Source organism: Falco punctatus (assembly GCF_963210335.1).
Source record: "Falco punctatus genome assembly, chromosome: 1".
NCBI classification, from domain to species: domain Eukaryota; kingdom Metazoa; phylum Chordata; class Aves; order Falconiformes; family Falconidae; genus Falco; species Falco punctatus.
Window position 1 is genome coordinate 96,286,440 of NC_137580.1, and position 27,364 is coordinate 96,313,803.

The following is a 27,364-nucleotide window of genomic DNA, read 5'->3' on the forward strand; positions in this document are numbered from 1 at the left end:
CCAATTAGGCCGGCGATACCGCCTCCCCGTCGGAGCGGCGTTGCGAGTGCGCAGGCGAGGCGGGGCGGGGCTGCGCCTGCGCAGTGCGGGCGCGCGGGGGGCGGCGGCGCTAGCCCCGAGTCGCCCGAGGTAAGAGCGGGCGGCGGGGCCGGGGCGAGGATGGTGTGGGGCGTGGGGCGGCGCTGGGCTGGGCCGCGGGGAGCGCTGCCTCCGTTACCGGTGTGTGCCCGGGGCCGCAGGCGCGCTGCCGTTGCGAGCTGTTCAGCCAGCGGCCCTGCCTGAAACGTACGGGGTGCGCGGTGCCCGGCCACGGCCCCCCGGGCCCTCCCGGGCCAGCGCGGCGGGCACCGCTCGGGGCATGGCGGGCTGGGCTGGCAGCCTTCAGCAGCAAAGCTCTTCCCTGCTCTCCCCTCCTCTTTCCCCTGCCCAGATTAAAGCATCATTACTTCAAGATCTTTTCCGCACTGTAAGGCCTGTGTTTCTTGGAGCCACTATGTGAAATCTTGATAAAACTTCCTACAGTCCTCCAGGCTTACTCCTGGTGTATGGCTGTAGTGTCAGGCAGTAGGAACAGGCTTACAGCACATGTGGTTTGCCACCCCGCCGTACATTGGGATCTGGCATCTCTGAGAGCGTCAGCCTTGGGGTCAGAACAGGCTCTTTCAAACACACAGATCCCACGGAAACCTGCTGGTTCTGCTCGCTCAGATCTACGTGAGGGTTCTGCTCCTTTTTTCTGCACGTTTTTTGCAGCAAACCCACCCCACATTACTGCCTTCTAGTACCACTAAGTGGTGCCACCAATCAAAGCTTTCTTAAAATTATTTTTATTTCAACAGCTATTCAACTTTCCTGGATGTCGATTGCAGTGTGCCACTTCTTCACATGCTGAAGTGTTTTCTTCCGAATCAAACAAAACATTTCAAGCATAAGAGCATATATTGGTTTAACTACTAACCAAACACCTTGTTCAAGAGCACCATTTGACAGCAGTGGAACCTGCATTGCTCATGATCCATGAGGATAATCCATACTTCCACCTGTACTTTACCTCCATTAAGAACTTGACCTGGGAAACACTGGCATGTGAAGGAATAGTTGCAAAGCTGGTGGTCTGCTTAACTCCTTGATTCTTTTTCCTTTATCTGATAGACTATAGAAAGCTGTGAGTAGACCAGGCTGGGCAGGCTTGTGAACAGGATCCACGTAGGATACTTCTGAATTGAAATGGCATTTAACCACACTTGCTGTTATTAGACCACTCGCCAAATCTTACGCACGCTAGAGCCTGACCTTGAAATCTGGAAACTGCTATAACAGAGCGAGGTCAAAATACAAGTCTAGATCATCATGTAATCTGTTTAGAGAAGGATTACTCTGTTTCCTGCACTAACCTAGCATTAAAAAGACATCCCAGAACTCAGAATCAGAACTCAGTCTGTAACTAACTGTAAATAGATACACCAGAGTGCTGCTGTGTCCTGTCAGTCAGCTGTTTTGACTAAGCAGCCACGCATCATTCCTCCAAAAGGAAAAATCCACCTCTGCATTCTGCTTGGCTTAAGCTACTCGAGCTCTGTTCTGTCAGATCCGATTTCCAATATCCATATCCTTGGGACAGAAATGCTCTGCATACAGTCTTATTCTTTTTTATTTTGTGTGTGTGTGTTGTTCTCCTTCCACCTCCTCTTTGCAGTCTTCCATGACTGTCAGCCAGTGAACACGGGAAGCCAAGACATTATTAGGCCAGTTAAATTATGTAGCTGCTTCTTCCAGCAGATTTCTTTCAATAGTTTAGAGCATTGTTTAAGGCAACCTCAGAGCAGGATTCCTGCACCCTCACCTGTCCAAGCATATGTCGGCACATGAACTGCAGGTACTGTTGGCAGCAAGACACAACCTGGGCACGAGCGGAGTGTCCGCAAAGGTTTCCCAGTCAGACTCTACAGGTCAGGCTGCAAGACAGAAATATCCTCTCTTTTTTTTTTTTTTTAATAATGTATATTTAGTGTTTTCCAAGTGCTGGTAGAAGTACTGATTTATTTACTGTTTTCCAGATCTCTTTCAACAATAAAATAATAATCTTGGCTATTTTTAAAAGTCATTGCAATGAGAACCAGAATTCCATTCATAATGGTAAATATTTCAAGGCAAAACCAGTTCAAATATCCTCAAAAATAAATCTGAATATTAAAATGCCACTGAAGTCACGCAGCTAAACTAGATCATCTTAAAAAAAGGATTCTCGTGGTAAACTCCATTCCCCACTTCTATTTCAGGTTTCATTCCAGAGAAACTGCGTCCTCATTTCTGTATGAATATTCCAAGTTTATTTCATTTCACATTCTTACTGAGAGAAGTACAAACACCATCATGGAGACTGTGGATTTTGAGGAAGCAGCAGTTTTCCCTGCCCAGAGTGCCCTTACTTCAGGCAGCGAGGAAGAACTCTTTCAATCTCCTTGGACTAAATGAGGCAGAATTAGAAGAACAGTTTGTAAGAGGTAATGGCCCAGGAGGTCAAGCCACGAATAAGACAAACAACTGCGTTATCTTGAAGCATATTCTATCTGGGATTGTAGTGAAGGTAATCGTATTTTATTTCATGAAGTCATCAACTGCATGATGCCTTGCAAGTCTCCTGTCATAGTAAAGCACAGTCACAGTGCTGATGTCACGGAGGAAAAGTTTATATGTATGGAAAAGAATCTCAGGAAGAAGTTATTTTGGTTATCAGTATATATAAATAAACTTGGGGTCATAGCTGATATTTCTGGCTTTGGCATGTAGTACTGTTTTGTAGTTTTTGGTACATGAAGTACTGTTTCGTAGTTTTTGGTACGTGTAGTACTGTTTCGTAGTTTTCAGTAAGTATCTTCATTGTAGTAGCTGCTTTTCAGTGGCAACTGTCACATTCCCTCTTGTGCGTTAGAATGTCTCCCTTAAGTTCATCATACTCGCAGGTTCATTTTAAGCTCTACTCTTACCTACTGCTTGTGGATTAGTACTTTGAAATTAATCTTTGCTTCCTTATCACAAGAGGAAGATACAGTTAAGTTAAACTCAGAAGAAACTTTCCAAGGTAGTATGGAAGCATTAAAGATTAATGCAAAAGCCAGTCTGACAAATTACAGTAGCAAATCATTCCCAGGCAGCCTCTCCAAAGTATCATCTGGATACAGAAGTTCCCGCAGTTCTTAGCAGGACTGTGCTCTCGGCTTGGAGGGAAAGAGAGTTTCTTTACAGTAATGGCAGGAATATGTAGACTCAAAGGGAAAGCAGAAGAATAAACAGGCTAAAGTTCCAGTAAAAATGTCCTGTTGTATTTTTCCAGTGTCACCAAACAAGATCAGTGGAGCAGAACCGAAAGATAGCCCGAGAAATCCTGCAGGAAAAAGTTGACCTTTTCTACAAAGGTGAAGAGAGTGATGTTTTTAAAGAGAAGAAAGCATCAGAGAAAAAGAAGCAGGAGAAAAAAAGAAAAGCAAAGGAAAACTTAGAAAGGAAAAGGCATTTTAAAGAGATGCAACAATCGGATAAGCAATAAATGCATGAAATGCCAACCTGCCTAGTCGGGTAAGGGAAGCATTTGTCTATACCTAAACATGGTGTTGAAACTCAAAGATGATATAGGGCTCCATAAGCACAACTGAAATACTGAGTAGTGATCTGCTATTACTGTAAAACTGAGGTAATAAAAGCAGTCGTGTACTCCTGCTTCTGTCTGCCATCATCTCATTAATCACATTTAGAAATCAGTTTTTCTGCCAAGTTCAGAAGATGATAAACCAATCCTTGTTAAAAAGGAACTATAAACTTTCCACCATTGCTAATGGAGGGAAAATTCAATAATCTCCTTCTGCCTGGATGGTACCTTAGGATGCTTCGTCGGAGTTCCAGTGCGTGAGGAGACCAGCCCTAAAAGGTTGTGACTTTCCATCGTAACTCAGGCAGCGCTTCCACTGACATAAATCCTTCATCTACAGTGACCAGGTTTAGATACTGGTTCTGATGGTGTAAACAGACATGCTGACGGGAGTGACACCAGTCACTGGCTGCCTCCTTCAGATCTGTGCCCTGAACAAATGCTGTCCTACTCGATTTGGAATAAAGTTTAACCAGAAGCTTTACACATCTTACCTGGAGTGATGACGAGCATTGAGGTGGAAGCTGCAAGGAAGAGTTGGTCAGTCACGTTCTTCCAGTTACACGTTAAAATTGGGTCATTACAGATAAAGAACACCACATGCTGGATGCTGCCTCCCAAGGCAACAGAATCCAGTTCCTCCAAGCTGTGAAGTAATTAACTTTGTCTCTTAATACTGTATTTTCAAGTATCCCTAGCTCCGTATGTATTAGATATCCCAGATACAGTATTAAGAGACAAAGTTTGGGGTATTTTCTTCAAGTATCCCTAACGCCATATGTATTAGATATCGCAGATATCCCATCTGCCTTAGGATTTAAATTCAAAGGTACAATAGTGAATTACAGCCATTTATTATGTTTATGCTCTGCTGCTGTTAAGCTTGGCCATTTTGATACCTTCCCTCATTTTGACAATTTCCTATTTTATGCAAATACATGCAGCTGCATTTCCTTTGTCCCTGTTACTCTAAAGCCACCAGTGCAGGATACGTTCCTGGTTTAATCCTGTTAACAGCTATAATTGCTTAACCAGAACGTTTTGTTAATTTTTGGACAGCACCCTCGTTGGCTGCCATCGTTTTGGCCTTCAACAGCGACAGGAAAGCCCTTGGAGAACCAAAGCCATGGGATGTATTTTGAAAGCGCTGGAGACTACTAGCAACTACACCGCCTCCTTACAGAGATGGACTGCTGCTGGGCTGTGCCGGGATGGAGACTCAGCAGCACCCTGCAGCCCTGCTCCCTTCTCTGTTCCTGAACTTGAGCTTCCTGCACAAAGGTTAACTTTTTATTTGTTGAGATTTTTTGTTCATGGAGTATAAATCTGATTGAAGTGACTGTACATAGTTTTGATACAAACTGTTAATGAAAATAAGCTTTATTACGTCAAGTAATAAATACATACAAAGATGCAAATAACAGTTTTAGTAATTTATCCAGAATTTTTTTTTTTGGCAAACTTTAAACTGAAATCTCCAGCCTTAATGTAGAAATTTGCTTTCCAGGACCTTGTTATTATTTAATAGGTTTCCCTATTTTTCATATAACTCATGCACTTTAAATGGACTTCAAAGCACTAACAGTCATGCATATGTTTATGCAAAATGAACAAAAAAGGAAAAATAAGAGAAGGGGAAGGTTATTTCTAAGCAGGGTCTATGCTGTATGACAAATTGTGACTTAGCAGACTACTAGGTACAGCATGCTATTCTGCACTTATTTAAAAAAAATCCTTAGAGCTCATGTCAAACTTTGAAAGATTGACAGTTTGGGGTTAAGTGAATATAGTCAAAGGAAATAAACAGAATGAGGCTGTGGCTGGATAAGAAGAGAACTGAAATATAGCCTGGGAGAGAAAGAGCATTCCTCTGCATGCAGTTCAGTTTTCATGTTTTAGAAACATTTTAAGGAGTTTTAACGTCTTTACAAAATGCAAACCCTCAGTAAGTTGAAAAATCCTCATTTTCTCATTCTTAACTATATATTTTTTCTAAGGGCAAAACAAGAAAGGTAGAACATTCAAAATAAAGGAATTTGTCTGAATGTTTCAACAGTCAAAAGGAGTGTTACTTTTTCTTCATTAAGAGATGGAAAATCTTGCAACTGAACCAGAGGGCTAGGATCTTGCATTTCGTTCCGTCTCAGCCAAGCATTCCCGAACTAATCCTCTAGCATGAATAATGCCTGCAAAAGAATTGGACATATTTTAAATCATCTCACTCAGGTCATACTTGCAATGACAGTGCAGAGAAAGGTTTACTAATTTCTGTCCTGAGTTGCCAAGGCTACTACAGTATGCCTCAGAAAAGGGAGAGATCCCTCACTTTTGAAACATCAGCTGCTGCTAAACAAGTTTGCTTACCCAAACTGGCAGGATAAATTGAAAAGGGACTAAACCAGGAATCAGAGCAGGGCAAGATCTGTAGGTCTGCAGTGACAGGTGTATCTTGATGTGCAGTGCAGACCTATTTAAAATCAAGAGGCTTAACAGAAAGAAAAAAAATTAAAAATTCACCTTACCTACCTGCGAGTTATTTTGCTACAGTGGCATGAAACAAAATATGAAGTTATATGGGGAGCCATTTTACCAAGCTTTAAAAGTCTTAATACTTTGCAATAGTTCTCTGAAAGGATGCATCAAAATCCAAGCCTTCATAATATTGCTTAAACACAAGTTGTGTCTCTTGTAAGAGTAAGAAGGAATTTTTTATGGTGTGTGCAGAAAGTTATCTCCTAACGCGGGCTCAGCTCCCAGTGTAAATCATCACCGCTTTACATGCTGCCATATCTACTCTCATCTGATAGACATAATGTGGAATTTTCCACTACAAGTCCTGTTGCCTTGAGATCCAGCAATCTGGACCTTCATTCTCAATCCTGGGACTAAATCTAGATTCATGTTCACAGAGCTGCTGAAAGAACAGAGCTTGAGATTTTAAAACGGGAGATGGACAGATTTCTCTACCACAAATGAGGTTATATTTTACTGACAGGACAAGGTAGAAGGTGATTTCTCTGATCAGTTGTGCTCCTTAACAAGGTGGAGAAGGGACAATAAGGCAATAGATGAGGTTTAATCTCTGTTTAGAGATAAAGGCTTCTGGTTCTAGAAGGCTGCTAGCCCAGATCACAGCAACAGCCTTTACATCCAAGGAGTACTGATTTGGGACTTGACAGTGCAAGGCTTTGCAGAGGGTTAAATCGACACAGACGAGTAAAGCTGCATCCCGCAGCTGTGGGATGCAGAAATGCGTACTCAAAGCAGTGCATCAGACCTGGATCTGGTGGCAGGACGCCCAGTTTATGCAGCAGAACTACCCTGAATTATGTAGAACACTGGGAATTTGGCCAATTTTAGAGGTCAGTAGCCACTGTACTTAGGAGCAGGTGGAGCTGGGGACAGGGACTTTATTCAGGAATAACCTCCACATGGCCACGGAGGCTGCAGTCACGTGGTTACCCTCAACCACTTCTGCTCTCACACTTGCACATGCTCCTTCATCCATTAGGCTCCCAAAATGGAAAGAGAGGTATGTTTGTGACCAAAAGATGGCAGCAAAAAGTATTTATTTGGGATATTTCAACACTGGCAAGTCACAGTGGCAGCACTGAATGTTAAACCTACCTTAGCCACCAGACTACACACTGCAAGCAGCAGCAAAACAACTTTTCCTGACCAAACTGAACCACTCAGTTCAGAGGATGTCTGCATCTCTGCTGGTCTCTCTCAGGTTGTCCCCATTAGCCTATTGCCATTCATGATCTATTAATACTGACTCAGGCAATGCAATAAAGAGACTCCAGCAACATTGATTTTAGCTGGGCCAGATTCCACTTACCACTCATCGGCAGACTTTATTGCATCCTTTCCCAGAACAGCTACTAGTCATTTTATTGCATGTCATGGCAGATATATTACTCTCCCATAATGGTTGAGCCTTAAATAAAGCTTTGTAGTCTTGGGTAAATGTAAGGGGGATTTGCAAGGTGGTGCAGTTATTCTGTTACAATAATATTCCCGTTCGGCCCTGAATGCATGAGCCAAACTCAGCACAAGGACCAAGGCAAGGGAGGAAAAGGTAACTACGTTATACTGGTGAAGGACAGAACTGCCAGCACAACTGTTGTCGATGGCCTTTCAGCGTCATTTCAGGAGCTGGAGCAGTGGAATGTCCCACTGCTCCTTCAGAAATATCCCTTGCATGTCCCCTGCTGAGGACAATGCCAAGCTGATGTCAGCAGTGGGGCACGCGAGGGTTTCTTTTACACTGCAAGGAAAGGGCATTTATTACCCCTTTTAGCTGACAAAGCAAAGCTGGAGAGACCTCATCAGCCAGGCCTAAAAGCTTCTAAGTCCCTTACTAGTGGACTCTTAATGACACCCACTTGACAACAGGTAATGGAGCCTAAGCTGCCCAACACCACAGCGGGGAGGAAGGTGTGTGTTTGACATCTCAGTCTGAACAGCCTTCCCTGATGACCTTGTTCTTTTTTGTAGCTCTTCTCTCCACCAGCCTCAGTGTGAGTTACCACAATGCAGTATTTCTTTAGGCAAAATGCACTTTAGTATAAAGACTCCTGGGTCAAGGAGATGGGTGATGCATATCAGAAGTAAACAATGCTTGGCTGCGTATTTTGGAGGCTGGGGAGAAAAGGGAATTGAAAGGGCAAGCAGGTCACCAGGAACCTCAGAGAACATACCCACTAGAAACCCTAAGGGTTCTAAAATAAGGTTTGAATTATTAACTGAAACTCCCCTTGTACAAATTAAACACATTTTATCACTGGTTTATCTATCAAATACAGCATGAACAGAGTACCCCAAGGTTTCAGTTTCTTGTTAATACACCTGGTTTAGTGATGAGCTCAAGACAGCTCTAAGGAAACTGTTGTCACAAAGCTGTACACAAAGCAGTCAGTGCACAAAGTATGTGGGGCACAATTATTTTTTTTTTAAATAAATTTAAACATTACCTCTTTTTAGCCTCTCCATCGCACTTTTACTCCCAGCGTACGTGGGTCTAATCTCTTTCCCTAATTCTTCTATGATAGCTAGAAGTTCTGCATATTTGCTTTGCGGTACTTGACTGCTGCTGGTACCCTGTAGTTGAAAGCAGATTAATCTCAATCAAATACTACTAAAACCAAAACAATTACAACAAACAGCAACTACAAATTCATGGACGACCAGAAACAGCCCTGGAAGCCATTTTTTTAAAAAATACAATTTCAGATTTACTATATAATCAAAAACTTATTTTTTTCCAACCCTGTAGTTGAAAAAACTTTTTGCAGTTGCTGCTGCAGTTGGACATGGTGCTATGTGCCCTTCACAAATCAGGATCAACTGGGAGAATGCAGCTGCAAGACTGGGACCTTCGGTGGAACAGAAGTTAAAACAGTCCTGCAAGAACAGCAAACCGGGAACTGCTTATGCAGCTCTGTTTCTGCTTTTCCAGTGTATATTTTGGTGTGTACGTGGAGCAGTTAGCTAGGCAGGGAGAATGAGAAGCAGATAAAACTGCCTATATCATAAGAGAAATCCTATTAAGTCAAATACATTTCACAGAAAGTTTACCACCGGATTCCTGAAGCAGCACATAGGACTGTCTGCGACACATGCTTCATGAGACTAAAATTTAGAGGATAAATTTGCTGAAGAAAAGCAGTATAGAAATGCTAATTTTTTAACAAATGATGTTAAAATATGTTACAGACCTTACTATCAGAACCTAAGTCATGTTTCACTGTGACTCAGATGGGATGGGACTAACAGTTAATTAGTAACCAATCTCACTGAGCGCTCTGCTTAGTCTAATTTGATCCCGAGACATGTGTGATGAATCAGTCTGCCACTTGGGTTTGATTTCAGATCTTGGTGGGAGGGAGGAGCACCTCAGATTACAGGCCACAATCCACACTACTATGCAAGCACAGGGTCAGTGATCCGATTAAAGTAAAACAACAAGCAGAGCTGTACCTGCATCCCTTGTGTATAGCCTAGAGATGGGGGTCCGTAGTCATTTATAAGCTGTCTATATTGCGCAGATGTTGCCATACTTGTGGAGGGAGAGTGAACACTCCCAGCTGTAGAGAGAGAAGAGAGAGAAAAAAATCACCTGTTATTACCTGAAGATTAGTAAGTCTGTTACACTGGGACACATTCTAATCACTTTTTTCTAAAGCTGTGACCTCTCACCTTTGGTCTGAGCTCACTAATGACATTTCAGCGTCACAGTACTTGCTAGGAGAGAATGGTTAAATTAATGCTTCTCTAATGTTTGCTGTACATTTGAAAATAGCACAGCCTGCAACATTATCAGTGCAAATTGTTTGCCTAAAAGTGAAACAGAGTGTCGCGTGACAGGTTGTTCTGCCTAGACAAACTGTAAATATTAAGGAGCCCTATTTTTGCATATATACATTCCACATAGATGAGTCTAACGTACTGTGCTATTTTTACTTTTTCAGTGCAAGTTATCTGAAAGTAATTTTGCAACTCAAAGTGTCATCACATGGTCAATGCAAGTTACCCTCAGTACTATCTTCAGCCAATGCCAAAACTATTCACAGGCAACAGTCAGTTGAGGTGCATCAGATCTGCTGTTCATTGTATGACATCGGAGGTGAGGAGTGCTACCATCATTCGTCTTTGTCTGATATCAAACGTTTTTAGCCAGTCAAATCATGCTATATGGTGTATATATAGGATATAAAGGAAAATAACATCACTTTGGGTTATGGTTACTTTTTCTAATGTTATAAAAGATTATAATCAGATCTACAGGGTTTGGAGCCAGCTAGGAGTTCCAGAAACAGACTCTGATCATTGACAAACTGCTCCAGAAACGAACAATCAAAACACTTTTCCCCCCCTCACCTCGCAACAGTAAGAATTTGGGTTTGAAAACAACTTTCTAGATTTTTCTTAGGGGCCTTAATTACAGTGCCCATCTCACAACTGCGCTAGAGGACCTGCTTGTTATGGACCATGCACTTGGGATTAAGGCAGCGTTCCACCATTCAACTTGTTCACTCTTGCAGCTGAAGTGCCCCTGCATCCACTGATGCTGCTGTCTTTGCCTGTAGGCACAGACACAAGACTGCCTGCTGTCTGGAAAAGTCTTCCCCCTTACAAACTCCTTTGCTGAAAATTCCCAACCACCTTTCACGGGAGGAACAGGTCCCATTTAGCAGCCTTCATTTAAATCTAAATTAAACTGATGCTAAACGTCACTGGGGCTCAGAACTACGTAAATCTCTAGCTTTGTTTTAAAGTTGCAAGTGATTTTGCTCATGTTCTCCCCTCACACAAAAAGAGCAAGCCAGCAGTTACACTGTAAAAAGCACTGCTGAACATAGCGGAACAGACTCTTGTCCTCAGCTGACAAGTCTCTTTCCACTTGAGAATATCAGATAATCAGATAATCACAGGGTATCACTGTGGTGGTGCCTTCATCACAAGAACAGAGTGTGTCCTTACTTTTTACTAGTTAACCAGATGTGAAATCTTAAAAAAAGGCAAATTGGGCTGGTGGTCACTAGGTCGCCTTGAAAAAGTAAGGTTTCTCTTTGTCTTTAACTAAGCTGCTAAATTTTATGGCACATTACAATCTGCACTTCCATCGCTAAAGGTTTCACATGGAGCTAATCATTGCATTTTGCTAAAGCACAGTAAACCCAAAAAAACTAAAAAACACCCATAGCGTACGGCACTGTGAAGGAACACCACAGTTGTCAGCTATTCTCCTAATTAGTCCTTCACATTATCAGCTCAAAATACAAGCACAGTTCTAAGATTTCTGTATGTACACCTCAGTATTTCAAGTCCAGATGACTGAATTTCAACAGTTACCAAACATGACACAACAGCAAACCGCATCTTGCCTCCAAGGACTTCAAAATGCTTCAAAAACATTAATAAGCCCCTTGTGCTGGAAGGTAAGAAGGTTTAATTGCCTCAATTAAGCAGAAAAAGACTTAAGCGGGTTTTTTTCATGCACAGTAAAACAGAAGAGCCATCCTGTGAAGACTTGTTCCTGAACTGTTACTGGAAGCAGTCACATACAAGACCTGGGAGCTCCAAACTGGTCCTGAATTAAGGCAAGGACTCTGATGACCAGGCTCAGGAATCCTGCCCTATGCACCAAGCAAACCCTAGCTGCAGCCCAGCAGCCCATGCAAAACAGAAAAAACAATTAATCACCATCATATCGATTAATGATAATAGTACAGATAATTTAGTGATTGTTTAGGATTATGTAGATTTAAGCATGACACGTGCTTTGTCTGCAGGAAATAGCACGGCAGGATACATCTAGATAAGAAATAAACCCTACTAGAAACACGATGTGCCAAGACAAAGACAAAGCAGTGAATCTAGGGGCTGACCAAGAAAGTTTCACAGCTGTGGAAGCCAGCAACACACGGCAAGGCAGTGGCCAGTAGCTGGTGTCAGCATGGGAGCTTGAATCCAGCAGCGACTCACTCAACACCGAGTGACAAAAAACAAACAAGAACTCTGAGTAGGCAACTGTGAGTAAGAACCTGCGGGTGGAGTTGGAGCATCGCTCCCGATGTGAACGAGCAGTCAGATGAGCGGAGTGGGGTGCTGTATTGTCTGCTGTACCCACGGCATATGCAGAGCTGTGCTGCAGACACTAGAGGCCATCGCTGAGTACGGCATGCCCTGCCAAATGACAGATCGTGGTAACCATGGTGAGTTTACCCGTTTCTTTGCAGTCTGCATCAAAAATGTAATAAGACATAATGCCATGCGCCGACCACTTTATCAGCAGCAGCAGGCCCGGAGAACAAAGAAAAGGATTTGACTTGGCCGTGGTACCAGCCTCCGTACACCCATGTCAGAAGTTGTGCCAGTCAAACTCAGCTGCTGGGGGGGGGGGGGGGGGGGGGAGGGGGAAAGAAAAATCCTTGAGTCCACCCCAATTTAAGACGATGCAATCATGAAAATGAAATTAATTGGGGGGGTATTAGTGTCTCACAGGGTAACAGAACTTGAGCTTTTCGACCTTTCACTTTGTATGTTAATCTCAAAGAGAAGCCCCTGGGTCCTGGATGACTATTACTCAATTAACCCAAAATACATCTGCATGTCTGAACATCCAGTATATCTCAGATTAAAAAAGAAAAAAAAATAATCACCAACTATTGCTATTACAGTTACCAAGAAAAATTAGGCCAGGAAGTCTCACAGTCAATACTCAGTCAAAAATCAGTGTGATGATTAGGCATTCACTAGAGGGGGGGGGGGGTGAAAAAGAGGGGGATCTAAAATGAAGCTTGCTCTCTCACGGTAAAATGACAATGGAGACAAGACAGTTAAGAACTGACAGAATCGAAAAGGGTGTGTGCTTGGTACTGAATTTAAGTGACACCCTGTATCACATCCCGAATTGCCTTACCGGTTGCTGCTGTTCAAAACCTAAATTAATATACACTTTCCTCCCTCCACTTTCCTAATTAAATGTACACAAAACCTTTTATATACCCATTTATTCTTGTGCCAAAGTCTTTTATTTCTGTATTCAAACAGAAGATTGCCAGAAGCATTCTTCCCCACAAAAATATAGTGATTTTCTTGTTAATCAATATTAATCTTTATTAATTGAGGAAGGGGGTGTCTAAGAATACAGCAAACAGAAATGAGATTATTTGTGTCAAAATCTCTTCTTTCCAGCAGTCTCTCTGAGCCCAAATTAACACCCTGGGAGACAAAGGATCTTGAATCACTCTTTGTTTGCCTAAACTCCCACTGACCAGGAATCTTCCCGTTAATTTCTGACAGGTTTGTAGAGGTCCCTTTAGCTCCTTTGCTACTGTCTCCAAGCCTGAGCAATGATGCCGATACGCTGATCTAAGTTTTAATTCTTAATTCTATTGCTGCTGCTTGCTGAAAAAATAACTGGGAAGGCAGTTTGCTGCGCACCCTGCAAGGAAGCAGTGGGAGCAGAAACAGTAGGGTACGCTCACCTGATCCACTCCCAGCAGATGCTGTGGCTCTACACAGCTCAACTGCCACTCTGTTTCACAAACAGCAAAGTAACATCAGGACTGGTTGCTCAACTCACCAAGTTACTCATGAAGAATCGACTTAAGCCAAGCCAAGAGCCAACCCCATTGGATATGTGTTTCTTTACCACCCCATACTTTATAAGGTCCTATAAAACTGCACAGGTAAACTCCTGCCATTTTACAAACTCCTTCTACACATGAACATGATAGCATGTTAAGAAGAGGTACCTGTAGCCTAGAATTTATCCAAGGTACACAGTACAGCCTGTGGAATCTCACTGCTGCTACCTGTATTTCACAGTCTCTTCAAGCTGAGGTTGCTTGCAACATAAAGGCTGTTGCCATTTAAATGGCCAATGGTCAGCACCTCTAATACAGAACCCAGAGCTGTGTATTGCTGCCACTGCCTCTGCCACACCACTGGAGGACATTCCTCGTTGCTTCAGAGGATGGCAGTTTGACAGCATGCAGTACGAGATGACCAGGCTGGGATATTTTAACTGAGAGGATATAAATTCTTCTGTCCTAAACTGGACAACTTTGCAAGAAAACACATGAGAAATGTTCATGTAAACTGCTCTATCAAGGTACATTGGGAGGCACCTTCAAGCACAAGGGGAGAGGTAACACCTTCAACCAGCACAGCCATTTCTGTAGCAAGGGCCTGAACACAGCCTGAATCACAGTTGCAGTGTTTTGGCAGCTGACTACAAGAATATTTGATTCCTTAGCCCTTGACGCACTTTGGTTTAAGTTCAACAAGAACTCCTTGCCATCCACGGGACACCACATGCATGCCTACACAAGTAGATCTACTGCAAGCCACACACTGAACTCTACAGGAGTTGCCAACCCAGAGCAAAAACAGAAAGCCCTCATTTCCCCCAACTTCCCAATGAATTTTTTAATTTAAAATAATGGACCCCATTCTCATTTGCACAAAATATTCCTTACAGCACTGGCTGTGAAAGTTTTATTTTCACCCACTATTTTTCCCTTAAACAGCCCTTGTGGTAGAAACAGACCTTTCTTTGAATAAAACTATTTCCCTTTAAAAAAAATTCAGTGCAAACACTCATAAATATGTTCTCAAGAACTAGGACATTCTTTATTGTAACAGCCAGAGGCCTTGCTCTTTTGATCTGTCACACTCTGGGCCTTTCCTCTAGTACTCTCGTTCTATTTAATCTTTCCATGTGGATAACGGTCATGTTTTATGTCTCCTCTTCCTACCCCCCTGACTTTTTTTCTTTTTTTAATCAGAAAAAAATAAAAGTCAGTCACTCGGACTCCCCACCATTCCTCTTTTCTAGCTTAAGAAACAGGCTATTTCTACACTAGCAAGTTATTTGGCACAACAAGGAAAGGATGAAAAGATGAAAGCATTTCGTACACATACACCACGTGTCATTGGGGTGAGGGGGTATGACTTAAGATTAGATTTTAGTCTGGTGCCCCAGACTAAGCGTCTGTATCGTGGGTATGGTTCAAAGCTGTCTAATCTTTGGTTTGGACCCTCGTGTTTCCATTAAAAGGGAACAACCTCTCGATACAAACCACAGTATCAAACATAAGCTGTCTCTATAAAGGGCAACAAGCGAGCTATTTGCTTGTGCAAGTCTGCACTGCAGTCTTAACAACCTAAAGGAACGGCCTAGTGTGCTCAGTATCATTTCTCAGGGTTCAGTGAAATTGGTCTCTCCAGTTGCAAGCTACAGCCACAGCCAGGGACATGATTTCCATTTCACCTCGCAGAGAGAATTTGCACTTTTCACCAAGAAACTTCTGGTTACTGTGAGGTGTGGCAGGTGCACTGACAGCCCTGTTGGTCCTCAGCTACAGCAGCACCTGCTGTACAGGTCACCACTTGTTCATGTGGAGCCGAGACGCAGCGCCTTCCCTTGTCACAGTCTGCTGGAATTTGTTTTTCCAGATCCTACATACAACAGGTTTTAAACTTTATTACAGGAACAGGCTTTTGTCTTGAAACCTGACATTTCTACAAAAGGACAATCCCAAGCTGTTTCTGCTGGCCTTCTGTATCTTCAAACTACTTTTCCCTGACCTGTCCATACTCTGAACAAAACAGGAATGCTGGTGAATATCCACACAGCCAGAAAACACACCGAAACAAGGGGAAAGACAAACTACAGACCAGTTCACAGCTGCTGTAAATGTCTCTGGTTCCACTTAAGTCAATGGAGATGCTCTACTTCAGCCCAGCAGCTGGCCCTCTTAACAGAGAAATAGTTAAACAACATGAAACACAAGACAGATGAGGATGAAAGAGTACTTTGCAGGATTCAGTACAATAAGCAAAAGAATACATACAAATCAAAACACGGCTGTTAGAAAGGGTAACAGAGGACCCCCTGGGACACTGTGGGCTCAGGTGAGGCTGGGAAGGTTGAGCTGCAGCTCCCTAACACAGCACCTTTTTACCACCCAGGCAGAGAAGGTGCTTGTGCACCAGATTAAATAGGGCTCCCCAAGCACAGGCAGTTGGGAACTGACAGTCTGGGGTGCCACATGCAGGGGCCCAACTGCCAGAGCACACGCCCTCCAGGAAGGTGACTGGTAATTTGGACAAAACAACTCAAGGCTGGGTGCAGACACACTGGGCCAAGTGTCACCACTGACCCAGGCAATGGGGAAGAGGAATAGGCACCAAATTCCGCTGTGACAAGATATTCTCCTTCCCTCAGCCTGGTGTAAGGCAGAGGAGTCAGCACCCGGATGCTTCCATCCTCCTGAGTCACTTGCGGAGCAGCTGCATTTTCCTCACCCACAGTGATCCCCAGATCTGCCGACAACCCACAGAGGCTTCCTCCCCCCAAAAACAGCTCCTCTGCCTCTGCACCTCAGTCCAGGCTTCTGAGTCCCCAGACCTGCTCCTGCGCAAGAAGAGAGCACAGTCACCCATCAACCACAACTGCTTCACCTCACTGAGCCACTTACTGACTGCAGTTTCGACATGATTTTGCAGAGTGGCCACTCTCAGCCTAAACTTGAAAGGAGTTAGCTCTGCAGCAAGGACACAGCCCCAGGAGCTGAGTCGACACTGCCTTTCCAAATACTCCTGCACCAGAAGCCCTGCACTGCAGGGAAGCAGCATTACCTCCCAGAGGAAAATCCCTGTGAGATCCACAGCTGCCCAGAGCCCTCCGTCGGCCGAGACCAAAATATTCAGCATTCATACAGAGAGCCTTCTCTGCAGGGCTGATTTCGGGCCAAAAGGGACAGATTTCCTGTTTTCCTCTCCTCTGCAGGACGGGGCAGGAGGGGGGTCCTTCATCCCAGGTTTGGAAGCAAACCTAGAATCTATTCTTCCGGCTGGGGGGGCATTTAATTTAAGCACAATAGGGAAGCAATCTCCTTCAAGTCAGAATTAAGCTCCAGAAAGGAGGGGGCCATTTGCAGTCATATCACTCTGAATGCGATATGTGCAACTGCAAGGACTGCTTTGTCTAACTCCCTTGGCCTTAGGCCACGGTGCTGGCAATACCACTAGCTAGAGGAAGAGCTGGTGCGTGAGGATAATGGCAGAAGACAGGGAGGGAAGAGAGAGCCCATTTTGGATTCAGAGGAGGACGTTCTTTCATTGAAAAGATTCTGGGGGTGTTGAGGAAGATCCGAACTCAGACGAGAGGACAACTTAAGACAGGAATAGTTCTAACATGACAGCAAAAAGCTGCTAACTTGCCATTACAAGGGGAAAAAAAAAGAAGGGGGGGGGGGGGGGGAGAGATAAAACTGCATGAAAAAAAACTAAAACCCTGATCGCAGCCGGAGCGTTACAAAGCACAGACAGACAAGGCAGCAAAAGGACCGGAGACAGAAACTTCACCACTCATCTCGCATTGTGAGCGGCATGTCTGACCCAGGATTTTGCAGTCCTCACTCGCAGAACAGCTAGACTCGGATCCCCCCCACAGCATGACCTAATCCCCACCCCTCACCCACCATCGCAAAATACCACCTTTGTTTTCCCTGCAATTTTACGGCCGTTCCGGAGAGCAAGGCACAGGTTCTCGTGGGAGCCGACAGGAGAACGGTTTCCCTTGCTGGGCTTTGTTTTGTTTCTTTTTCTTTCCTCCGGTGACACTTCTGCTTTTTGTCAAAAATCCTCAGCACATCCCCTGCTTCCTGACCCCTCGGCAGAGCAGTGCTCGGGGCCCACGGTGCTCCCCACACACAAGCCAGGCACACCAAGCCTTTACACGCCCGCAGCCCCACCGAGCTCAGCTCCACGCAGGATCAAAGTGCCTGAGGCACGGGGACCTCGGCTCATCCACCAGCTGGTGACGATTCCTTGCAGTAAAACAAGATTGCCGTTCTCCTGGTGGCTAGAATAGAGGTGCATCTTGTTGATCCCTTACGTTCATGTTCATCAATCTCCCAGGATTACAAGCACAAACGGCGCTGCAAAAATCACCCGGGCAGATTTCCCTCCCTCCTAAACCCAACTGCAAAACTTTTTCCTTCTCCGATAAAATAAATAAATAAATAAATAAATCTGCCTGATTTCTGGCTGCGGATGGTCTGATGCCAGCCCTGCAGGCTGGGACTGCGGGGGAGACGGGAGTATTATTTGGAAGTCAGAACCAACTTCTCCATTTTGGTTCTGTTTCATAGACTAACCGGCGGGCTGAGATTAGCGTGATCCCCTCCGAATATCCCACCGGGAAGCGGTTGCTGCTGCGGCTTTGTTTCCCCGCAGCGGAGCCCCGCTCTTACCGCGAACACCTCAGCGCAAGGGACAGCCCCGGCCTGCTGCTACCTTCGGCACTGGGGGGGGGGGGGGGGGGGGGGCGCGGGGGAATGTTGTGGTAAATAGATAAAAAAAAAGTTCATGCCATGAAGGAAACTTTTGGAGAAGCAAGTTGGGAACGCTCCTGGACAGATCCAAGAAGAGGAATAATTTTTTAAAAGGGATTTTGGAAGAAAGAGCAATTTCTTTCCACCACCACCACCACCACCCCCCGCACCTTCCAAAAATCCCCAGCGAGCGGGGGGAGCTCCCGCGCAGCCGGTAGACCCCGAGGGGGGCGCGGGGTCCGGGGGCCCTCCTGAGGCGCTGGCGGGCCCCCCCGGCGGCGGGGGGCGCGGGGCCGGGGTCCCAGGGCGGCCCCCCCGCCTGAGGAGCGCGGCCCGGGGCAGCCCCTCCGCCTGAGGAGCGCGGCCGCGCGCGGGAGGCGAGGCGCGGCGCGAGCGGCACTTGCGGCGTCCCGCCAGCAGCGGTCCTCGCTGAGGCGCCGGCGGAATATTCCTGATCCAGATCAATCAGCCGCCCCGGGGAGCCGAGCATGGAGGAAACCCGGCGGCCGGAGCCCCGGAGCGGCGGCGGCGGCGCGGGGCCGGCCCGGCGCGCGCGGCGCTCGGGCGGAGGGGCGGCGCGGCGCGGGCTGCCGGCGGCGGGCGGCGGGCGGGCGCGGGTAATGGCGGCGCGGAGCCGGCGCGGAGCCGCTGCCCCGCCATACCGGACTGGGCAAAAAAACTCGAGTCCGGGGCTTCCCCCCAGGTGCCGGTGCGGCACCGGCGGCGCCCCGCCGCACGCCTCCCAAACTTGCCACCCAGTTGCCGCCGCGGACTTACCCGGGTTGAGGGGAGTCCCGGGGATGTGGGCGTTCAAGTTGGGCTTGTAAGACATTCCCAGAGACATGGCCAGCGGGAGGAGGAGAAGCGTCCTGAAATTCAGTGAAGCGTCTCCGTGTCTCCCAGACACTTTGGGTTGTTTACAGCAGTAGCAGCACCGGCAAATATGGCCGTCAGTTATATTGACACCCACAATGCAATATATCATCCATACATCATGAGGAGACGCGGATCCAAAAACTTTGGGGGAGACGAGGCAGCCACCCGCCGCGGCGGCCCGGCGCCCCGCGCACCTCGGCGCGGAGGGGGCGCGGAGGGGGCGCGGCGGCGGGGGGTGCCGCGGCCATCCCCTCACAGACAATGGAGCTCCCCTCAGGGACGCCGCCGCGAGAGGAGCCGGGCGGGGAGGGAGGGAGGGCGGGCAGCCCGGCGACAGCGGAGGGGGGGGGGGGGGGAGGGGGCGCGTTTTAATTAACTTCCGAAAGTTTTGGCACAACTTCTCATTTAAATGGGCTCTGCCCGCGCCGAGCGGCGGGGGGGCCGCGCCCGCCGGCCCCTGTCAGGGCAGGGAGGCTGCGCGTCCCTCGGGGTGGCCCAAGCGCCACCGCCCCCCTCACCTCCAGCCAGGCGTTCGCCTCCGCTTTATCCCCCGTCTCCCCCCGCGAATTTCGATGGAAAATACCTGTTGATAATTTTAGAATGAAAGATTATATTTTTTCCTAGATGCCGCCACAGAAAAATCTGCCTTTTTTTTTCATCTTTCAAACCACTATTTCTCTGTGCTTGAAGGTTGAAGGTTAATGTAGATTGCTGTTTCTGAGGTATTAAAAAATAAACGCGAATCTCGTTGATAATGTGCTCGTTTTCAGCTTGCAAGCAGCAGTAAAACTTCCCCACCAGAAAAAAAAAAATAAATTGCAGGTTACATTATGAAGCTTACCAGCCTGCATCTGCCACTTCAGAACTCATCCTTTCCACTGCAAGATACTCAGGTTTGCTCCTTCTGTCGATTAATCTCAAACATGCACCTCAAATCGTTAAATTACTCCAGATTTATAGCAATATAACTGCTGGGGACCTGGACAACCTCTCCTTCAGTACACAGCTCAGCCTGAGACCCACCAGATAAGACCCACATGTGTATCTTAGCAGAAGCCACCCTGAGATCACTGAGGTACTTGGTGGTTTTATTGCACGTGCTAATTAATGTCTATCCAAGGCTATGTATCGCTCTTAATGCCGGTGACAGCACACACAGAGAGCCTGATCCCTTGGAAGTCAGGGGCAAATTCCTTTTCAGTGATGCTGATTGAGGCCCGTAGTATCTGTCACTATGGGCTGCTCTGCAGAGGGAGGCAGGTAGCATCTCCATCGCAGAGACACGGAAACAGTCACGGAGCAATTAGATGATTTCCTCTGCACAAAGGAGAATTGAGGCAGAGTGGGAAAAGCCAGCCAGCCTTTGAACCCACCTGCTCCCCAGCTCATGCCCTAGCAACTGCATGCTGCATGAACAAAACATCTAAAAATTATGACCGGTACCAGATGAAATACATGATCTTGTTACCGTTTTGTATTTTATCTCCAGTCCAAGCACACGACTCTGGCATCGTGGCCAAGCCCAGAGCGGCACAGACTAGCCTTACAACAACTGATCCACGCTCCAGTCTGTTCGAGAGGGGACCTGAGAGCCGCAGGCACAGAATTACATGCTCAGTGACAATATTTTCACACTGGTGCTTGAGGCTTTAACTGTGTAATTCTTATTAGTGGCCTGAAAGATTGCACTGGTAAGCCCTCACGGCCAGCGCTGTGTGAGTGAGAACTTTGCATCCCTAAAGCTTCACTTTCAGATTCACAAATAAGTACTTTTCTGCCAATTCCTGGAAGGCCAGTGAAGTCCTGCAGGCAAGGGGCACACCGCTCTGGGATTTTCCATTGCTGTGCGGTTGTTTACAGTCACACCAAGTGAGTGCGAAATGGGAGTGTTCCCAGCTTGCCATCTTTTTTGCAGCTTTACACCAACTCTACAAAACTCTGCTCAGAGCAGCACTGTGAAGAACAAGATGCCCTGTGTTTTGCTTGGGTTTTACAAGGACAGCTTCAAAGTATACAACATTGGGGGGGGGGGGGGGGGGGGGATTGTGGTGTCTGTGTGTGTGTGTGTAAGGAGACAATCCTGTAAAGATTATCCTTTCTTCAGCACAAGCCACTGCGAGCTTTGGAGCAAACTGTGAGGGTCAGGCTTGTGGAGGTGGCCAGGCTTGTAGGGTGAGATTGTTTGTGCTGTCAGTGGGAACCCAGCAGTACCGTAGCTCAGTATTTTACGTTTGCTCTGCAGCTTTCTGGGCACAGGCAGCAGTGGTGGCACAAGACACAAGACCCCGGTAAATGACAACCTTACTGCTTGGCCTCAGGTGCTATATAAGCTTCCACCGACTTTACTAACTGCCTCTTGGGGTTTTTTTGCAGATGCTGCTGAAATCGGCTGGGGTAGGAAGTACCTGCTAATTCTTCCTATCTGCCACATGTTCTGTGGCCACCATAAAACCACCATCATGTTTGGGCCCCGGGCTGACGGCTTAGCAGGGTGACCACAGGTGTGAGCTGCCTCGGAGGGGCTGCCTGCACTTTTAAACTTGTTTTGTGTCATGAGCGTGGCCTGCACTGCAGAGAGGTGTGTTATGCACCTGCAAACCCTGCATCGAGTGTAACAGCTACAGTTCCAGCAGCATGCATGCTCCAGGCTGTTTGCAGCAAGCCGCAGGTCCCTGCTCTGCAGACTGATGGCACAGTCTTGTTTACTGACAGCCAAAGCAGCTCTTAATCACCAAGTGGCCTAGTCATAGAGCAGGAAATACAGCAGAGCCATTTTATCACGCGTGTGACATTTTCAAGCCTTCTCCGCGCTATGAGGTAACTTGAAAATAAATGTGCGTGCTTATGTTTCTCAGCAAGGGAGGATGGACGGTAAGAGGTGTCTGTCTCTTCAGTCATCTGCAAGCGCAGATGATTTATTTTCCAGGTACAGCTACCTCTTGTCAGTTGTGTAAGATCTGCAGCGTTCACCCTGTGTGTGTCCTTTTTTTTTTTTTTTTTTTTTTTGTAATTTTCTCTGTTCCCTCTCCTGCTTTGACTTTCTCACCTCTGCTCCTCCCAAACCACTGGGAATACTCAGCAGCCAGTGTTTCCACAGAGTGAGCCTTCCAGCCCCTGCTTAGCCAAAGTTCTGACTGATCTCCGGGAGGTTTTCTATTCCCAAAGCTCTGCGAGGTTGGATGCTGAACCCCTCTGGTGAGGGTGTAAAAGAACACACGTGCAAAGCGTGATGTTGGAAGGCGCTGGCAGCAGCTGGCTCTCAGGATGGCTGTCTACAGTAGCGCTAGGGACCTCGGGCCATGCTTTAAGACAAATTTGTTTGCCCCTCCTGTGTGTGGAAATAAAAGTAAATACCATCAGTGTCTGCAGACCTAGGCTGTAACGCTCTCAGAAACTGCAAACAGAGAGTGTAAACTGGGTTTGTTTTCTTATCATCCTGGATTAAATCAACATGGACAAGAATTAAAGATGGCACAGCCAGACCCTGGTTTTTCCTGTCATGTCTTTGGCATGTGTAAAACATTACATTTGTGCATTAATTTCAATGTAATTAATTGTTCTCAGGCTTAATGGGTTGAGTGACTTGGGGTTGTTCTAACTGTCCTTTACCCACCACAGAGACCCGTGTAGCAGCAAGGAGAAAGAGATGGGAAGTCTGTTCCTTTTTCTGGAGGGAGTTTATATTCAAATACTTCTCCCTACATTTCTGGGAATCCAGCATCATACATAAAATAATCACAAATGCAGCTACAAGTTTCTGAGCACTAATTTAATCTGCAAGTCTCCAAACAAAGATGATCATCCAAAACAAAGTGAAAAGTCTCTGATGGGCCTAGGCTGAAAATTAAGCTTTTTAAGTCGTGAGTGGAGGCAGGCTTAACCTCCTTGGTAAAAGCGAGTGTCAGCTCTAACAAGTAGCATTTTAAAAGACACTTTACAGAGCTGAGTACCTTCCTCACTGTAATCATAAGGAGCCAGCAACTCCTGGTGCAGAATGCCTCCTTCCCCAGGCTCTGCTCCAGGGCCACCTGGCATGCTCCTGGGGCTGTCTGGGACACTGGCATGAAGGGAAAATGGTGCACTTTATCCTTTTTGGCACCATTGTTGCTGCTGTCTTAACACATTGCTACAACTCCTGACATTCCCGTCTCTGTTCCCTTGCTCGGTGCGGATTGTATGAGGTTTCCCTCCTGCTCTTTCTGTTCCTGAAGGAAAGCTGACAGCCCTTGGTGTCCCTCCACGGCGACCTGCTTTTTGGCTCCCGTTTGCCGCTTTCTGCCCCATCCTCACACAAACACACAAGATCCTGAACAGAAATGCAGATTCCCTGGCTCTATCCTCTTTCCCCCGCAGGAAACAGCCCTCTGAGCCCCTCTGCGAGGGGGGCTGTGGTGCAGCCAAGGCCAGGAGCTGCTGTGAGCCAGACCCCAGGAGATCCTCACCCAGCCGTGAGCCAGACCCCAGGACATCTTCGCCCAGCGCTGGCCCACATCAGCGGGCAGCCTCGCAGCAACTCGGCATCAGAGGCGGGATGCCTATTCCGGTCAGCCTCTCTCCCCTGAAATTCTCCCAGACAAACTTTTTCCCAGCCTAGCCCTTCTCCCCACTTTCATATGGTTCCTCCCAGGCCAGATGCCGTATTATCTGGAGCGACTTTCCCTCCCAGCCTTGTTTTCCTCCTACTCCTGAGTCCTTTGTCTGGCTGCCAAGTGGAGCAGCCCTGCCAGGCAGACAGCTGCTCAGCATCGCCGCGCGGGTGCTGCCCTGTGGGCTGAGGAGCCGGTTCCAGGCCCATTCCATCTTTGAGGGGGATGTTCTGCCTTCAAGGTGGCACATACCAGAAGGAGAAAAAGCAAACAGCACCTGTAAAGCTCTCAGAAGAGCTTGGACATGCTTAAGATAAAGAGGCCTTAATGCTGCTCTGGGTTTACCTTGGAGATAGTGGGAGTAGCAAGCCTGCTCTCTCCTGCTCCAGCTGGAGGTCTCCCTGGAGGACCACAGCGCGGGAATGAGAAGTTTCCAAGCCCTCAGCCACAAAAGCACAGGCCTGGAATCTCTCTAATGAGAGTTTTCCTATTTGCAGTTTGCCAGGCAAACAAGCACCAGGCACCAATATCAAAACCAGCCCAGATTCCGATGAAAACCAGCAAAAGAAAATAAGAGCAGAAAGGAAACAGCTTTGTTTTGCTTGTGAAGAACAGGCAAGTAAAGCTCCTGAGCCCCCTCAGCTCTTCCCTGCCCTGCCAAGGATGGGGGGAAGCCAGGCAGGCTGCCCAGCTGGGGGCTTGGGCTGAGGGGTTCCTCCTTCCTTGCTGTAGTTTGCAGGGGTGAATTATCGCGTTATCCCCACTTTACAGGGCTTCCCCCCATCATCTTTCCAGACCAACAAGCGCTCCACCCTGCCCCATCCCTTCGGTTTGCCTGGAAGGACGCTCCCATCTTGCCCCGCAGGCTGGACTCCCACTTCCCTCCCACTCCGGCGCCCTTGAAGGCTGTGCCAAGGCAGGCAGCCAGGCCGGCCCGGGGCAGGGAGCACCCCACCCTTTGGCTGGGGTGCAGGAGCCTAGGAGACCTGCTTTCCTCCCAGCCCTGTCTGGGAAAGCTCCTGAACCTGCTCTGCATCCAGGAGCCGGGGAACCCACAGCATTGCTGCATGCTGGCTCGCCCCAAGCGCTTCCCTGGTGCCAAACACCCGAATGCCCTGAGCAAGTCGTGCCAGTGTGTGACACCTGCGATGGCTGTAGAATCGCATCACGTTTTGGAGGAACGCAGAAAGCCTTCCAAGGGCAAACCAAGTGCCACCAGGCCAGTGACACATTCCTGAAACAAAGAATGGAGGCACAGACAGCTCCGTGCCTCATTGCAACACCAGCTGTAAAGCCAGACTATTAGGAGCATCCCTAATAGTTTTGTTACTGGTCATTTGAGCAAAGGAAGTGGAGGAGAGAGTGTAAGCAAAGCCCAGGGCTGGAAAATGGAAATGACTGCGAGGAAAGGAATGTGGAGCTTCACAACAACTGGGTAGCGGGGTGGGGGGCGGGTGGGGGAGGGGTGGGGGGTGGGGGGTGTGGAAGAGCACAGAGCAGGGGGAAGAAAACCGGGGGGGTAAATTACAGCCATGCAGCAGCAGGATCCCGCAGAGCACGGTGCCTGGCACGGGCAGCTCCTCAGGGGTCTGCGGCTGATGCTGCCAGGCACGGCGCCTCCTTCCCTCGCCCGGGCCAGGGCCTCAGACACGGTGTTTGCCAGGATGAGTCTAACACATCTGCCAAGCTCCTGCCCCAGGATGCCGCTTGACGCAGAGGTGAGAGCACTGGAGATGCCTCTCCTAAGACATGTCTGCCCATGAGGATCACTGCCCTAAGAGCCTCCGTGCCCAGCTCAGGGCATGCGTGGCTGCGGGTCCGGCAGTGCCGATGCCTGGATTGCACTCTCCCAGCAGAGGCAGTGGGACAGGATGATGCCCACAGCATTAGGGCTTGGAAATATGAAGTATCTTTAGGCAGCCAAATATTCAAACTCCGCTTAAACATCTACCTGAAGGGTGACAGCAGCCGCCTGCTGCCCTACTGACCGTGAACCCCTTCTTCACTCCCTACAAAAGCAAAGAGGGGAGGTCGTGGTTCCCCCCGAGTGTCTGTGGAGCAGACACACTGTGGGTCTTCTCCATGGAGCTGCCGGCCGGCCCGGCAGCCATTGCAGCCTGGCAGCCACTGCGCCGGCCGCGGCAGGGGCTCGGTGTGCACGCACGGAGAGGGAGGGACAGGCCCGGATGTGAAGGATTTACAGCCCTGGCAGCCTCATCGCGGCACAGAGTTGGCTGTAATGTAAATAGTGTAGTCTGGGGCTGAGACTCGCCAGCGACCGAGCATGGCACAGCCACGGTGTGAGCCAAAGACCGAGCACGACGCAGCCACGGCGCGAGCCAAAGACCAAGCCCCCCGGCGTGATCCAGTGGCCCAAAATGGCTTTCCAAGAGGGCAGGCCAGGCCATGGCAGCCTTCCCTCCCCAGGAGCGCGCGGGCCTGGCACAGGCTTTTCTCTTGCTGGGAAAGGGAGGGAACGGTGGTTTGCTTGAGTCCGCGCTGGGAAGCAGCAAAGGGCCAGCGGGGCGCATGTGGCTCAGCTGCCAGCCGGCAGCTCTGAGGCCTGAGCCGGGGACGGGAGAATTCCCGTTGCAAAAATGGGAGAATTCCCACACAAAAGCAGGCGGGAGCTGTGGCCAGGGAAGTCCTGGTCCCAAGCGCCCACTCCTGAAGCCCCATTCTGCACAGAGAGGGCAACGCCGGGGATGGTTTGTGGAGACCAGCTGCGGGCTCAGGTCTTTGCTGCTTCATTGCTCACATCCACAGTTTTGTTCACTCCAAGTGACTTCAGGGGAGATCTTACCCAGGAGTAATTAAATTGCTTGCACCTTCGTTTATGATTTAACTTAGTCACTCTGGTGAAGCTGATACAGATCTCTGTTTCATACCCAGCAATTCATTGTGTATTTAACAGGCACAGCCAATTCTTCCACCTTATAAAGGTGGAAGGAAGGAACATATAAACCTGACTTGGAGTTTCAGAGGCAGAAGCCGTCAGCTCACAAGCTGCCTCTCTGGCATTTTTAAGGTGTACTATTTACACACTGGAAAAAAGCCAACCAAAACCACTCTTAAGACATTTCTCCCTTACTTACAGAACAAAGGCTACTGCTTTATGAAAATGAATAATTAAAGTCTGAGGTTTGGGCATCTTCATTTATTGCTGAGAACTTGGCCTCATCACTTTTCCAGATTCGGGGAAAATGAGAATAAAAGTCAACACAAAATGATTTACAAAAATAAGATCAGCCTGTTTATCCCAAAAGAACTCTTAGGATAAAGGAAAGGTATTTGCATGGCATGAATAAAATATGAACAAGTTGATACTTTCCAACCTTGATAAGAGTTTTTAAAAACTCTTCTTTTATAAGATCGCTACAATTAGCATTAAGAGAATGTCC

General features: G+C 47.5%; 2 protein-coding genes across 6 annotated transcripts; one reads left to right on the forward strand and one right to left on the reverse strand.

Moving 5' to 3' along the window:
- Nucleotides 1-67: 67 nt before the first annotated feature.
- Nucleotides 68-5,067, forward strand: MTRFR (mitochondrial translation release factor in rescue). Its single transcript, XM_080370813.1, has 5 exons — nucleotides 68-129; nucleotides 840-1,949; nucleotides 2,280-2,587; nucleotides 3,335-3,576; nucleotides 4,706-5,067. Exons 2-4 carry the CDS (start codon nucleotides 1,856-1,858, stop codon nucleotides 3,545-3,547), a joined length of 615 nt encoding a protein of 204 aa, XP_080226939.1. The 5' UTR covers nucleotides 68-129; nucleotides 840-1,855; the 3' UTR covers nucleotides 3,548-3,576; nucleotides 4,706-5,067.
- Nucleotides 5,009-19,695, reverse strand: CDK2AP1 (cyclin dependent kinase 2 associated protein 1). Of its 5 annotated transcripts, none has more exons than XM_080370862.1 (4): nucleotides 19,279-19,695; nucleotides 9,629-9,735; nucleotides 8,623-8,749; nucleotides 5,009-5,832 (listed from the first exon to the last, which is right to left on the reverse strand). In XM_080370862.1, exons 1-4 carry the CDS (start codon nucleotides 19,484-19,486, stop codon nucleotides 5,765-5,767), a joined length of 510 nt encoding a protein of 169 aa, XP_080226988.1. In that variant the 5' UTR covers nucleotides 19,487-19,695; the 3' UTR covers nucleotides 5,009-5,764. The 5 variants fall into 5 exon arrangements, with proteins under 5 accessions (XP_080226988.1, XP_080226986.1, XP_080226987.1 ...); XM_080370860.1 differs by lacking the exon at nucleotides 19,279-19,695 and adding an exon at nucleotides 18,672-19,018; XM_080370861.1 differs by lacking the exon at nucleotides 19,279-19,695 and adding an exon at nucleotides 18,325-18,344.
- Nucleotides 19,696-27,364: the final 7,669 nt, after the last annotated feature.